The sequence below is a fragment of the Motacilla alba genome, chromosome 1 (genome assembly GCF_015832195.1).
Source record: "Motacilla alba alba isolate MOTALB_02 chromosome 1, Motacilla_alba_V1.0_pri, whole genome shotgun sequence".
Classification (NCBI taxonomy): domain Eukaryota; kingdom Metazoa; phylum Chordata; class Aves; order Passeriformes; family Motacillidae; genus Motacilla; species Motacilla alba.
The window spans coordinates 9,479,943-9,494,518 of NC_052016.1; the positions used below are offsets into that span (position 1 = coordinate 9,479,943).

At 57.3% G+C, this 14,576-nt stretch overlaps 3 protein-coding genes across 4 annotated transcripts in view; 1 reads left to right on the forward strand and 2 right to left on the reverse strand.

The window, feature by feature from the left end:
- Positions 1-5,315, forward strand: part of FAM168A (family with sequence similarity 168 member A) — a 129,594-nt gene extending 124,279 nt beyond the window's left edge. For both annotated transcript variants that reach the window (XM_038158935.1, XM_038158850.1), the window contains one exon: positions 278-5,315. The gene's annotated coding sequence lies outside the window, so the exon portion shown is untranslated. The remainder of the gene's footprint in view (positions 1-277) is intronic.
- On the reverse strand, positions 4,940-9,496 carry RELT (RELT TNF receptor). Its single transcript, XM_038159540.1, has 11 exons — positions 9,417-9,496; positions 8,867-8,924; positions 8,440-8,529; positions 8,182-8,336; positions 8,015-8,100; positions 7,578-7,814; positions 7,359-7,439; positions 7,194-7,275; positions 6,937-7,122; positions 6,740-6,862; positions 4,940-6,143 (listed from the first exon to the last, which is right to left on the reverse strand). The coding sequence occupies exons 1-10, from the start codon at positions 9,479-9,481 to the stop codon at positions 6,775-6,777; spliced, it is 1,128 nt and encodes a 375-aa protein (XP_038015468.1). The 5' UTR covers positions 9,482-9,496; the 3' UTR covers positions 4,940-6,143; positions 6,740-6,774.
- A 3,298-nt stretch (positions 9,497-12,794) lies between these two features.
- The window catches only part of ARHGEF17 (Rho guanine nucleotide exchange factor 17), a 29,998-nt gene continuing 28,216 nt past the window's right edge, over positions 12,795-14,576 (reverse strand). The window contains exons 20-21 of the mRNA XM_038147188.1: positions 14,017-14,259; positions 12,795-13,541 (exon numbers count right to left, since the gene is read on the reverse strand). Coding sequence (XP_038003116.1) covers positions 13,351-13,541; positions 14,017-14,259 — 434 coding nt within the window. The 3' untranslated portion in view covers positions 12,795-13,350. The remainder of the gene's footprint in view (positions 13,542-14,016; positions 14,260-14,576) is intronic.

The window sequence follows — 14,576 nt, forward strand, 5'->3', positions numbered from 1 at the left end:
GAGATTCCATCCAGCCCCGGGGTTATCTGAAATCTCTCCGTGCCGCACAAATTACGCCCCTCCCAAATTGGTGTGCAATTAGCAGGGAGCAGCTCATCTGCATATTTGTAATCCTCTGCGTTGGATACCACCAGCGAGCTGCTGCTTTCCCAGCTCCCTCGCCTGACAAATTGCCCACAGGGACGGTTAAATTCCATATGGATCAGCTCCACGTGGTGCAGAGAAGAGGAAAACATCCTTCTAACTCCCTGTTTTTAATGTATTTGCTCTCTTCCAGATCCGGAGTCAAACATTGTATGCAACTACACAAGTCTTACATCGGTGCTGCGGCCGCTGGGCTGCAGCGCCTCGTCTGTTTGCAAGAACAAAAGAAAAAAAAAAGTGCAAGGGTCACTTTATGCATTCTTTAGTGGTTTTTGTAAAAGCTGCTTTTTCTAATCTTCTGCCTCTTTTTTTCCCCCCTTCCTCCCCCTCCCACATGAATTGTGTAACACACATACTGACACTGAGCAATAGTCAAGTTCTCTCTCCGGTCCTATCATTTGATAGCTCAGAATCTTCACTTTTCCAGCATTGCCCAGCCGAGTGGTGCAAAGATCCCCCCACTTCTTGTTCATTTGGGTTCTTTTTGTTATTTTTCTGTTGTCGTTGTTGTTGACAAGAGCCTAGATTTTTTTTGGCTAGTAAGAGTGGTTGATGTTCAGGGTACTATGTGAAAAGCACAGCGCTGGTAGGCAGGCTTATTCCGATTTGGTTTGGGTATTTTTAGTTGAAGAATATAAATTATTCAATCTTTCATAACATATTACAAGAAAATTGGTGTCTTCCAGATAGCTGTCGTGATAGATTATAAATGCATTATCTGCAGTGGAATTCTGAACTCATCCCTTCTTTTTGTAGGAGTAAGAGAATATAAATATAATTAGCGACGTAACACACTTGTCTTAGGAAGCACGAGGACTGGTCACCAGCGGGTCTTTGGTCTGCTTTTTCCAACTGGGCACACGGATCATGGGTGATGGGAAGGGAGCAGCAGGAAGATGCATGCCCTGGGAGCATCTGGAACCCCTTGGGAAAACGGGATGCTCCCCCTCAGCCACATCCTGGGGCAGTGTGAGGGAGAAGGAGGCTCCTTCCTTGCCTGGCTGCTGTTTGCAGGCAGAGATGTGCTGGGCAGCTGCTGAGGGAAGCAAGGAGATGTCCAAAGGTTGGGCTGGAGAGCTTCTCCAGGTCCCAGGGTTGATCTGGAGAGCTTCTCCAGGTTTAGGGTTTGGTCTGAGGAGCTTCTCCAGGTTTAGGGTTTGGTTTGAAGAGCTCCTCTAGGCTTAGGTTTTGGTCTGAAGAGCTCCTCCACGTTCAGGTTTGGTCCGAAGAGCTTCTTCAGGTTCAGGTTTGGTCTGAAGAGCTCCTCCAGGTTTAGGTTTTGGTCTGAGGAGCTCCTCCAGGTTCAGGTTTGGTCTGAAGAGCTCCTCCAGGTTTAGGGTTTGGTCTGAGGAGCTCCTCCAGGTTCAGGGTTTGGTCTGAAGAGCTCCTCCAGGTTTAGGTTTTGGTCTGAAGAGCTCCTCCAGGTTTAGGGTTTGGTCTGAGGAGCTCCTCCAGGTTTAGGTTTTGGTCTGAGGAGCTCCTCCAGGTTTAGGTTTTGGTCTGAGGAGCTCCTCCAGGTTCAGGATTTGATCTGAAGAGCTTCTCCAGAGTATGGTGGTGTGGGAAAAGAGGGCGTCTGGTTGATGGAGATGAGTCTTCAAGGCAGGGCAAGGACAAGATGGGTGGCTTCAGCGTGCACCCATGGTGTTGGCAGGGCTGAGACCAAACTGCGCGGCCTCCCTGGCAGTTGAGGTGTCCCCCTCCCATTCTTTGGGTTACAGCTTCAGGACTTCCAGGAGAAATGTTCATCCAAGCACAAATACCAGCACCATGGAGAAAGGCCGGGGAGGGGGATGATGTCTGGCTGCTCTGCTTGGAGAGGTGGCAGAGGAGGAAGCAATAGCAATAAAAACGTCGCCTCCTTCACGGGAAGGCACCTGAGAAGAGGTGACAGCAGGGAAGGTGATCCACAGTTGACATGGACCAGGATGGGGGACACCAGGCACGCAGAGGCTGTGGGCATCAGGGTCATTTTGGGGGGGGTTTGGCTTACCCGGGGACATGGGGACAGGAAGCTGGTGACATCCCTCCTCAGGGTGTCCAAGTAGAGCAATAAATTGTCTTGAGGGCAGCAGAGGCAGTTTGGAATTGCAGACAATGCTTGTGGCCAGTTTGTTTTTAAATCCTTGTCACTAAACCCAGCATAGCAACAATGTTTTTGGGATTTTTTTGGGTTTTTTTTTAAGACAAAAGCTTGGTTGGGTTTTGATTTTTGCCTGAAGTGTGCCAAAAGTGTTCCATGCTCTTGGTGGAGTCTCCCAGCTTGGCTTGAGCTCCTGGAGCTCCTTCCCTTGAGCATGGGCCAGGTGGGGAGTAACAAGCCTAGGGATCCCAGGGGGACATTCCCTCCCACTGGTTGGTCCCAGGAGGTTTGTCAGGTTGGGTGTTGGCGTTGGCACTTCTGTTTGGGGGTCATTCGGTTGATTCTGCTGGTTTGAAGGAAATCTAGAGCAAAGCTCTGGTTGACCTCCTCAGCCTCAAGAGGAAAAAAGTGGGGGAAGACTGTGCTGTGGGGTGGGGAAGGAGCACCCTTGGGCTGCACTTTGGGTTGGTATTGAGGGAAAGGAGAAGGAAAAAAGAGAAAAAGAGCCAATCAGTGGGCTCCCCATTTGGCTCGGCAAAGCCAAGGATTAGTAAAGAGCAGCAGGACCTTGGGAAATAACACCAACACGTCATCCTTGCACTGTTTGTAGCACATTGCAGTTAAACCTGGGCCAAAAATCCCCAGATCCTAAGAACTGAAGACTTCTGAGATTCCCGTTTCCCCTCTCATGTTGACTTTGTGTTACGCACCAGGAGCTGTCTGTCAGCATTGAGTCGGTTTTCCCAACATAATGGCACTCTGGTTTGTGGGATCCTGCGAGCTTTAGGATCCCAGCCTGGGCTCTGCAAACGACCTGTCCTAGCAGACACCATCCCACCACTGTCCCAGACACCCTGCACCACTTTAGGAACCACTCCTGAAATTTGTGGAAAGGAGATGTTGGGCTTTCTCCTGGAAGGAAAAGAAACATTAAAGGTGGGGGAGAAAGCCCCAGGAGTTGAGTGTGGTGGATCACCCAGTGCTCCCACTGATGAGCCCTGACACAGTTGGGTTGTTGGGGCAGTTGGGTTTTAATTCCTTTACTTGGATCAATAGCAGATCCAGTGCTCCTCATCCCATTTTTCCCAGGCAGAAATACTCATTAACCAAAGTGTGGAGAGGTGAAATATTTGCCACCTGTTGGGCCAGAGGCTTTAGTGAGGACATTTGGTGACCAGCCTTGAGCCTCTGTGTGGAACCAGGGCCACCACGTGGCTCTGGGGCCACCACACAGTGCTAGGCTTGGGTAGCTCCTTCCCAAGGTGGGGCTGCAGTGCTGGGGAGATGCTCCCTGTCCCTTCCTTGATCCCAAGTCCTCCCCTTGGTCAAGTCATGGCTTAACTGAGGGTCCTGGGAAGGTCACAATGGGGAACACTGATGGGGGCACCACCTTCTCAGATATTTCATTCCAGCAAAGCTTTGCTGATGTTGGTTAAGGAAAAGGGTTTTCCACAGCAAAGGATCACACCGGGCATCAGTAGGAAAGAGCAGGAGGGGTTAAACCATCCTTAGCAGCCACTGAAGTGTCTGAGATTAAAATTCCAGCTAAAGAGGGAGGAAAATAACTCTGAACCATCAACCCATCCCAGCCCTTACCTTTACTTCAAAACACAAGCTGTGATGCAAGATTTGGGGGGAAAATAGGATTTTAGTGGTGGTGGTGACCCCCAAACCCCAGGAGCCCCTTGAAGCCTGAGGCCATCTTGCCTCCAAGTGGCTGAACCCTCCAGGCAAGGTTTTGCTACTGCATTTCATGAATAATAAATCACTCAGTTCAGCATAGTTTTGGTTTTGGGATGTAATTCCCAGGAAATGTTGTTTAAGGGCGTTGTTTTAATGAGGGATGTTCAGAGCATCAGGTTTTCCTGCAACCACCAGCATCCCACTGAATCTGGTCCTTCCCAGAGAAACCCCCCCTGACTCTTTGCCATCCCCTCTGGGAATGTGGGGATGATGTGGTTCCCAGCTGGAGGGCATGAAATGGGATTCTGGTTTTTCAGCAGGGTGGAAAACAACATTTGAGGCTTTATTTTTGGTAAAATCCAACCAGCCAACAATAGCAATAAGAGCTGCTGGATACCCATAAATCCAGGTATTTTTGGTTTGTTTTTTTTTTTTTAATTGCCAATATTTTCAGGCCCTCCAACTGTGGTGACCCTCTGCCCATCTTCCCTTCGCTTTGCTCCTGAGCCAGGATCAGCCTCCAAATATTTTCTCTGCTGTGTGTTAGCATTCCCTTAGGGGAAAAAAAAAAGGAAAATAAAGTCTGTGACAGAGCTTGGGAAGGAGGAAATCCTTGGAAAAGGTGTTTCTGTGGCATGTTGCACCATGGCACTTGGAGATTCTCTGGCAATCAGGTAAAAGAACTTGTGGGAATGTTTGCAGGGCAGGAATAGCAAAATTTGTGGTTTGACAGGAGCAATTCCCATTTGGAAGTGCTCCATTGTGCTGCTTGTAGGGAATAATCTTGATGCAACATGGCCACCTGCAGCTTCCCTGCATCCTCCTGCAAGAGATGGAGCTGGGAGATGGAATTTTCCAGGGGGAAGAGGGGTTCAGGATCAGGGAGGGATTTGTAGGGAAGCATGGCAAGGTGCAGGATCACACCTAAACCCTCCCATTCCCACAACATGGCCTCAACTCACACCAGGCTCCCACCCCTCTTTCTATGTAATTGATTTTAAATCTGTTTCAATGACCAGATCAGCTCATTTTTAAGTATTATTGGACCTCTTAAATAAAAACAAATACCAAAAAAACAATTCCCTGAAAGAACAGCAACAAAAGAAAATTTAAACCCAAGAGTAACCACGTCTTCCAAGTCTACATCTCACAGGTGTGTAGGGAACATGGCCTTGGACTGATGCCCTGGAGAGCCCCACAGCCTCAGTTTGTCCATCTGAAGTGTAAATTTGGGGTTGTTTTCCCGTTTGTTTTCTGTTCTGGTTTTGGTTCTGAAGATCAGGTCGTGATCTCCCTGACAGATTTCAGCCAAGAGTTTGTAACTGTACGATATTTACTGTAAGATGTAGAACATTCGATAACTATTAAAATGTTTCCAAAAAAATTAAATAAATAAATAAAAGAGCCCGAGAGGGTTTGGTGGTTGGTTTTTTGGCACAGTGATGTCATGGGGAGGTGAATGGGACCAGCCATAAACCCTTTTTTGGGTTGATGGTTGAGGCTGATGGTCTCCAACCCAGCCTTGGGTGGGTTATCGCAGTGATCCCAACACAGCCAAGCCAGCGTGATCCCATAGAAGCAATTCCTATGGAAAGTGAAATGTGTCATCTGCATGGTGAGCATCACCACCATGTGCTCCTGAACTGAGACTTTGGATGGATGGGTGGGTGGATGGGTGCAGGAGAGCAGCTTTGCCCAGAGCAATCCATGCCCCAGCTGGGCTGTTGGGAAGGGGGGAGTCACTTCGTGATCCAGTGATTCATTATCCTGCGATGCTGAGCGCTGGCACCAGGTGATGGAGGGAAATCAGGAGTTCATGATGGTCCTGGAGAGTTCAACAGACCCAGAGGGTGACCATGACATGGCATCCAGTGTCCTCCGTGCTTCCAGTGGGGCTGTGTTGTGGCATCACGGTTCCCAGAGATGATGATTCCTGTGGCCACCACCACCGGCATCGCAGCTCCTGGAGTTACCTTCTATGAGGCCACCACGCCGTGGCCACCATCAGGCCTCAGGGACAGAGAATCCTTCTCACCAGCCCAGTGAGATGCTGGATTTGCTGTGCTGCTCTTGGACACCTTGGTGGCAGGAGCAGAAGCTGAGCTGCCACCTCCAGCACTTTTCGGCTCTGAGCGGGACTGGCTTTCACACAATGCCCAGTGTCCTCCACCCCCTCCATGGGGTCTTTGTGGGTGTCACTGACCCCCGAGGCAGCCCCCAGGCCAGGTGCCTGCTGTGGAGGACAAGGGATGGACCACAGGTGAGCCTGGATTAGCCCCTTTGCAAGGTGGCAGGAGCCACTTGGTGTCACCCATCCATGGCTGTCACTACTCAACCCGAACCTCCCCTGGCACCATTTGTTGAGGCTGTTTCCTTGTCCTGTCCCTGTTCCCTGGGAGCAGAGCCACAAGGTCCCCCCTGAGCCTCCTTTTCTCCAGGCTGAGCCCCTTTCCCAGCTCCCTCAGCCTCTCCTGGGGCTCCATTCCCTTCCCAGCTCTGTTCCCTTCCCTGGCCATGCTCCAGCCCCTCCATGTCCATGTCAGGAGGGGCCCAGAGCTGGATGGTCACAGCAGCAGTGCTGCTGGAGGAGGGGACACGGGGACGTGAGCGAGGGCACGTGAGCCCCTGCAGCTGCCCATGAGTCACGGAGCAGCCCCCAGCCGTGCCACCCCGTGCCAGGCCCTGCCAGCACCCTGCAGCGAGGGACACCCCTCCCTCCTGCCTCACTGTCCCCACACCGTGTCCCTACGGCGTTAATGCTCCATTTCCCAGCTTTCAGAACCCCTTTGTCCAGGAAGGACCCCAGGGCTCCCCACCACCCTCCCTCACCTCGTGGGGGCCCTTGGTGCTGTTCCATCACGGGCTCACATCCCGCTGCCAGCAGGGAGGGGACCACGGAGGGGCTCCCCCCCGGCCTCGCTCCTCACCTCAGGGATCCGGGACACCCGAAACCTGTTGGGGAGCATCACGTCAGCCTGTCCCCCCTTTTGCAAAGGGGACACACACCGGGGGCTGTCCCTGCTTACCTGCCAATGGACAGGATGGTCACCTCGCTGGGATGAGCTCCAGGTTTGGGGACTTTGGCGGCTCCGAGCGATGGCAGCACCTCGGGCCACTTCTGGCTGCAGCGGGCACACGGGGCTGGTCCCTGCACCGTGTGCAGGTGCTGCTGGTGGTGGCAGGCGGGGGGAAACTGAGGCAGGAGGTGCAGCCTGGGGAGGGGGGAAATGCCATCAGCGTGGGGGTGGTCCCACCATGGAGGGTCCTCAGTGCAGACTCTTACTTATTGAGGGGGGCATAGCTCGGTGGCATCAGCTGCTGCCTCTGGTGCTCCTTCAGCAGCTCCTCCAGCGCCGCTGCATTTTCTGTGTGTGACACCACGGAGCTGGGGGTCACGGGGCTCTGGCCTAGGTCGTCCCCTCCTCCCCCTTCCCGGGAACCCCCTGACCTTTCTTCTCGGTGATCAGCCGCACCAGCACCCCGATGGTGTCCTCGTTGGCATCCTCCAGCTGGTAGATGGAGCTGGCACCTGGAAGCAGAAATTAGGGAAAACTCGGTGATGGGGGTGAGGCACCCCAAGGACACACAGGATGCCCTGGGACAAGGACAAGAAACCACAGGCATGGGCTGAGCAAGATGAGATGGATGTGGGGTCACCAGGGCTCACCGGTGCCGCCGGGCTGGGGCTCCTTGCTGGCGGTGCAGTGATAACCCTTCTTCTTCAGCAGGTTGCAGACCAGGATTCCCAACAAGCCCATGGCACAGAAGACCGGGACGATGGTCAGCACGGCTGCCTGCGCTGCTGCTGCCTCCTCCTCCTCTTCCTCACCCAGCAGGGCCACGCGTGTCCCGTTGGTTCCCGGTGCCCGGCCCGGCGTTTCGGGGCTGCGGGCTCGCCGCCGGCCTGCAGGGAGGGCGGGATCAGCCTCAGAGAGGAGCTTTAATCCCAACAGGGAATAAACCCCATTTCCCCTGGAGCCCCGCACCAGGGCTGGACCCCAGGGAAGCAGAAGCCGCTTGTGTCGTGAGCAGAGGTGTCCTCAGCTGCCAGGACATCCCCAGGGGGACACACCCCATGGCGACAACTCCGGCTCCAGCACCCACCTGGGCACCCCGGGGTGCTGCGGGGAGCAGCGGCGCAGGGCAGGCACCGGCCCCGGGGCTCCCTCTGCCCTCCGGGGCTGTGAAACCTGCGGGGCGGGAGGGGAGGGTCAGGACACGGCCCCCGAGCCCGGGCGGGGCTGGGGCTCGGCGTCCCCGGCTGGGCTCACCCCGGCAGGCAGGCTCCGCAGCGGCTGTCGCTGGCCGCCGTCCCCGCTGCCACCAGGACCCTGTTCCCGGCGCGGCACGGCGTGTGAGCGGCGCAGGACGCGTCCCCCAGCGAGAAGGTGCCGGGGGGACAGGCTCGGCACGTCCCCGCTGCATCCTGCGGTGCGGGAAAGGCCGTGAGCCGTGCGCGGGTCCCGCAGCCTCCCTGCGGCTGGAGGCGCCGCAGCTGGGCTCGGCTTACCCCGCTGGGCTCGGCTTACCCCGCTGGGCTCCTCTCCGGGCGGGCATCCCGCTGTGCCCTGCTCCGGGGCGCTGCAGCTCCCGGCGCCCGGGGCAGGTCCGCTCAGCACCTGCGGGAGGATCGGAGCGTTCAGTGCCCTGAGGCTCCGGTGGCACGGTGGCACACGCCACCCTCTCGCTTGCCCCACAGCCAGCGGATGGCCTTCTCCAGCGGGGTGAGGGATATGAACTCGCTGGATGCACCGGGACGGATGCAAACCCATCCCCGTGCCCTGTATGGGGATGGGGCGGTGCTGGAGCATCGGGGAAGCAGAGGGATGGGATGGGATGGGATGGGATGGGATGGGATGGGATGGGATGGGATGGGATGGGATGGGATGGGATGGGATGGGATGGGATGGGATGGGATGGGATGGGATGGGATGGGACAGACGAGGCCATACTCACCCCCAGGATGGTGACAAGCCACCAGTGCATCCTGCTCCTCTTCATCACCCAGGGGGACCTGCCCAAATGGGAGCACTGGGGTCATCATCCAGGGAAAGTCCTACTGGAGAAGTAATTTGGGGGCCCTTTTTCTCCCCTCTGGGATGCTGCCTAAATATCTCTACAGCAGGAGGCCTAAACCATCCCCCAGAAAGTTGTTTTAGAGATTTTATGGAATGGCCAGCATCACCCCTTCCCTTGGAGATCCCAGTTCCATCCCAAACTGCAGAGGCACCAACCTCAGCAGTGGAGTTACACCATTCATGCAAGGAGCAGATGATGCTAAACAAAGTTAAAGAAAGGTTTTTCCTGCTCCAGAGGAAATCCTTTTGCATCTGTCACAAGGAAATGAAGTCACTAAAAAAAATTAAAAATATTTAAATAAAAACTCGAACAAAACAAGAGGTGTTTCCCAGAGTCTCATCCCCCCTCTTCGGCCTCAGCAATTGGTTGTTAAAATGAAAATCTATGCTGACAGCACAGGGGAAGGAAGGAAAAAATAAATAATCACCCAAACCCGGATCCAGCCTCCACATGGAAATCCTGCTGCCTGCATGGAAATCCTGCCACCCGCATGGAAATTCCCCCCCGGTCGTCACGGTCCCGTGAGAGCCCTGGCAGAGCTTCATCACAGCCTGGGCCTGACGAGTTTCTCCTAATTAGTGGCCAGCACCACGCCGAGATGCAGCTAATTACACGTGAGAGGGGTCTTGGGGGTGAGCTGGGTGTCTGTAGGATGTGGGTTGGGACACCCAAAATGAGCAGAACCCAAAAGAGCAGAGCCCACAAAGAGCATCCTATGTGCTCCAGTTTCCTCCCAGCACAGGAGCACTCCCACAGGATGCCATCACGGAGCCAGCCCAGCTCCTGAATCCCCCAGGGATTTGGGATGTGCCCCTTGAGCACAAGGGGATGGTGGTACCGTGTGCAAGCTCTCCACCCTATAATCCAATAAAACTCGAGTTTAAACCTAACATGGAGCATTTCAATTCTCTGGGGCTGTGCAATTCAAGCACTTTGGGGACACGCTGAGGTGTCTGGGGACCAGCTCTGCTGGGGACGAAATGGCCTCAGGAGGGGACAGGAAGGTCCCACTCTGCCTGAGGGGCCACAAGCATTCCAGATCAGGATAACTGGATCTAAACACCACCAGGAGCAGGGGTAGAGCTGATTTGAGGCCAAGCTTAATCCAGGGATTAAGGGCATCCCTCAGATGAGCAAAACGCTGCCATAGGGATGCAGGAGGTGCAGGGAGCAGAGGGTGCCTGCTCCTGGTTGGCACTGGAGCTTTGCCCCCCGCTTTTGGGGGCAGCTTGGGGCCATCCCAAGGGGGGATGGGGTATGCAGGCACAAATCCAGCCCAGCTGCCCTGACACACTCCTCAAACCGACAGAATTCGCCCCTCCAAGAACCAGAGGAAACCAAAAAATAACCCCACCAGTGCCAGACCCGGCTGCTTTTGGGGACACTCCAAGCCCCGAACCCCTGCTGCAATTCAATTGCGTCAATTCCAACACAGCAGAAGACGCGACTCGGTTTTGGAAACCTCCCGAAATCCCTCCGGATCACATGAGCCGTTTATTCCCAGCTGCCCTTAATAGACTCTGTAACCCAAAACTGCCCGCCGGGATTCCAGCGAGGGCTTCCCCTCCCCGCGGGGGAGCAGGGTTTCACCGGCGGGTCCTGCGGACAAACGGAGGGAAAAAGGAGCAACTGTTCGGAAAAACTTCGGGGAGCAGCTGCTGGAGACAGCCCCGGACAAGGAGGGGATTGTCCGGCAGATGGAGCGAAACTCGGCATTACGGCACTGCCGGGCCCCAGGGGAGCGGTGGGAACGAGCGAGCCGCCACAAAATTCCAGCCTTAAAGTCAAACCATCCCCGGGGAAGCGCTGGGGCGGCGCACGGCCTCGGCAGCGGCACGTCCCGGCCCCGCTCCGGGCGCAGCCCCGCGCATCCCGCAGCATCCCCGGCCCTTTGGCTCCGAGCCCTGGGATTTTCCAGCTCCGGCAAAAAATAAAAAAAAGGGGTAAAAAATAAAAAAAAAGAGAGACCCGACACGGCTGCTACCTCTTTTCCCAGGCAACTACTGCTGAGTATTCCTTAACCTACTTTTTCTCCTCGCCACCCTTTATTTTAACCTACTTTGGCGCTGCAGCAGCCGCAGCCTCCCGGACCCGCGGGGCGCACCCCACTCCCGACGGGGCTCCCCCCATGCTTTTGGGATAAAACGAGACAAAAACCGCGCAAAGCGGGGATCGAGCACCCCAAAAAGCACCAGAACCCCCTCCTGGCACAACCCAAAGGTGCAGAAACCCCGACCCCAGAGCCCCGCAGGGGGGGAATGGCGCTCTAAAGGGGAATGCCCCGAGCCCCCCCGGGCAGAGGGGGGGTCCCCGTGCCGGGGGTGTCCCCTACCTGTCCCCGCCGCGGAGCCCCCGGGCTCCCCCCGGGGCCGCCCCGTCGCTCCCGCCTCCTCCTTATGAATGAACCCCGCTCGCAAACCCCGCCCCGGTCCATGACGTCACATAGACGACCACGCCCCCTCCGCGGCAGCGCCACCTCCCGGCCGCGGCGGGGACTGCGGGAATTGGCACTCCGGGCCGGGGGCGGGATTTGGGATGGGCTTTATCCCACCCGCGGGGAAAACGGGAACAACCTCATCGGGGTGGGGTTTGCTGCCCAGCAGGAATTTAGATTAGCAAGAAAAAGGTTCTTTTTTTCTTCCCCACGTGGGCTCGCAGGGGGCATCTGTAAGTGCTGTACCCCGCTTTCCCACCTGTCCTACAGCACACCATGCCTTGTCCTGTTCCCTAGGGGACAGCTTTCCCACAGTGGGGACACCCGGTTGCCGTCATGCCCCGTGTTCCTTCTATTCCGCTTGGTTTTCCCTGGTGTCCCCTGTTCGGCTGTTTGTCCACCGGGGAGTGCCACGTCCCGATGCCCTGGGCACAAGGGAGGGATATCCTGATGTCCCCCTCAGGGTTATCCAGGGCAGAATAACTGCACCCCACTGGTGGAAACGGTTTCTTCCTCCCACCGGAGTCTTCATCACCAGGGGCACCGGGGGGTGACATTCCCAGTGGCACCAGTGGGTGGTGGGAGCCGTGCCCCTCCTCGCCCTGTCCCTGCCACCCTATCCCGAGGTGAAGGACGAGACCACGCTGGGATCATTCTGGCACGGGTGACCTTTAATAACAAAGAGCCCCCAAATGACCGAACCCCCCCCCCCCTCCTCTCCCAAAATATCCTCATCATTCCAAATATACCACACACCCCCTCACCCCGCTGACGGACAGACGGACGGCTCCACGTGGGATGGCAGCATTCCTGTCACTCACCCAGCTGTGTGGGACTGGGGACACCCTGATTCATCCGTGCCACCCTGGCTGTCACGTCTCCCATGGGGACAACAGGGTGTCCCAGTCTGGGAGCACTGATCTCGCCTGGATCCTGGGGTGAAAGCAGGAAAACGGGGGAGGAAAAGGGCAGATGGGGGAGGGCTGGTCCAGCACAGTCTCATTTTTGGGGTCCCCCACACTGTCACCCCATCGTAAGGGTGGGGGGACAGCCCTGGTGGCTGAAGATGATTGTTTTCATCCAGAGATGCTTCAAACGGCAGCAGCGCCTTCATCCCACTTCCTAGGCTGCAGAATCCCACTGGGAATCACAGAGAAGGAGGGGGGGACCCAAATTTCCTTCCCTCCTCCCCTCCGTCAGCTCCCCCCTCCACCAGCGCGGTCCAGCTCCGCCCCAGCGGGGTCAGGCTCTCCCTGGAGGCGATGCACCGTGAAGATTTAACCCCTCACCTCCGGAGAGAAGGGACTGGCAGGGCGGTGAAGATGCCCCTGACCCCCGCCCAAAACCCCCAAATAAATAAGGATGTTTATATATATATAATATATATATATATTTAAAACAAACGAACAAACGAACAGAGCTATCTGGGTGCTGGCGATGGAGCGAGCGGGTTAGCGGGAGGCCCGGGCCGGGGGGGACACCGCGGGCGGATTGTCCCTGGGGTGGTCCCGCGGCGTGGCCGGGGGTCCCGGGGGCCGGGGGGGTGACAGGCCCGCGCCCCCCCGCCCCGTGAAGCAGGCACACACAAAACCGAAGAGCAAGGCAGGTTCCTGGCTGTCGGGCATCCTCCGGCCCGTCCCCAGGGATGCTCGGTAACTCCTCCTTCTCCTCCTCCGCAGCGCCTTCCCAAGCAAACCCCCGCCCCCTCCCCATCTTCGGAGCCCCCCGAAGCGCTGTGTGTCCCCCCCCGAGTCCAGTGCGGCGGCCGGGGGGACGGCGGGGGGAGCGGGGCTCATCCCCCCCAACCCCGAGCACACAGAGAGCAGCCGGGCCGGAGATGAGAGGTGCTGGGGCGGGGGGCGGCGGGGCGACAGGGGGGCCAGCACCCCCAATTGCTGGCCGGGGCGGCCCGAGGGGCCGTGGCAGGTCACGCTCTCCAGAGGAGGAGGTGGTTGGTGCTGTCGTCCCTGCCCACGGTCTCGCTGCTGCTGGTCAGTCGGAAATCCTCATAGCCGTCGCCGCCGCTGATCACCAACATCTTGGGCTTGGACAGGGCCAGGGCTGGGGCACGGGGGCGGGACGGGTCTCGTTTGTCCGCCTCGCTCGGCTTCTCGGCCCCTGCCAAGCGTAGAACCCCCAAAATGCTGTCACCTGTGTAGCCACAGCTCCCCTGATCCCGCAGCAACACCTCAGCATCAACCCTGCACCACTTTCCCCGGCACCGCATCCCGGCCCCAAAAACCTCCTGTCATCCCAACAGCCCCTCCCAGCCCGAACTGGCCCCTGTACCCCAAATTAGCTCCTCCCTTCAAAGCTGCCAGCTGCCATCCCATCTCCTCCTCCTCCCCATCCCAGCCCCGCCTCAGAGCTGGGCTGGGTGACACCGTGGGAATTTGGGTCTCCCTGGGAAATCTAGGATTGCAGTTGAGTACCCAGTTTCCACTACCAGTTTTTCACCCTGGATTTTAGGAAGGCAAGAACGAACAGGGACTCTGACATTTCCTGGTCATCCAGCACAGCATTCCCAGCCCCACAAACGCTGTGCACTGCTCCCAAAGTGCCACAGCTGGGACGTGCCAGCCACCCCACCTACCCGTGTCCCTGGGCAGCGGGAAGAGGACGTCCAAGCCGTCGGGCAGCTCGATGGCCGTGAGGAAGCGCACGTGGCCGGTGTGGCCCTGGGACAGCCCCACCAGCGTGGGGGCCGCCTTGGGGGACACGGCCAGGGTGAGCACCACGCCGGCGCTGGTCCCGATCCACAGCAGGTCCTTGCAGGCCAGCAGGGCCGTGATCCGCAGGCAGGCCGCCTTGTGCTGCCGGATGATGGCATCCGAGCCTGCCGGGCAGCGCCGCTGTCAGTGCCTTGTCCTGCCCCACACGGGGCTGGGAACCCCCCACCCGCAGGGATCCACTCCCAGGGCGATCTGTGACACATCTGGGATGTGGGGAAGGGAGCTCTCAACCCTCCCACCCCCTCCCGGCTGGTGCCATCATGTTGGGTTGATAGGACACAGGGAATGGCTTCCCACTGAGAGAGGATGTCGGGAAGGAACTGTTCCCTGGGAGGGTGGGCAGGCCCTGGCACAGGGTGCCCAGAGCAGCTGTGGCTGCCCCTGGATCCCTGGAAGAGTCCAAGGCCGGGTTGGACACTGG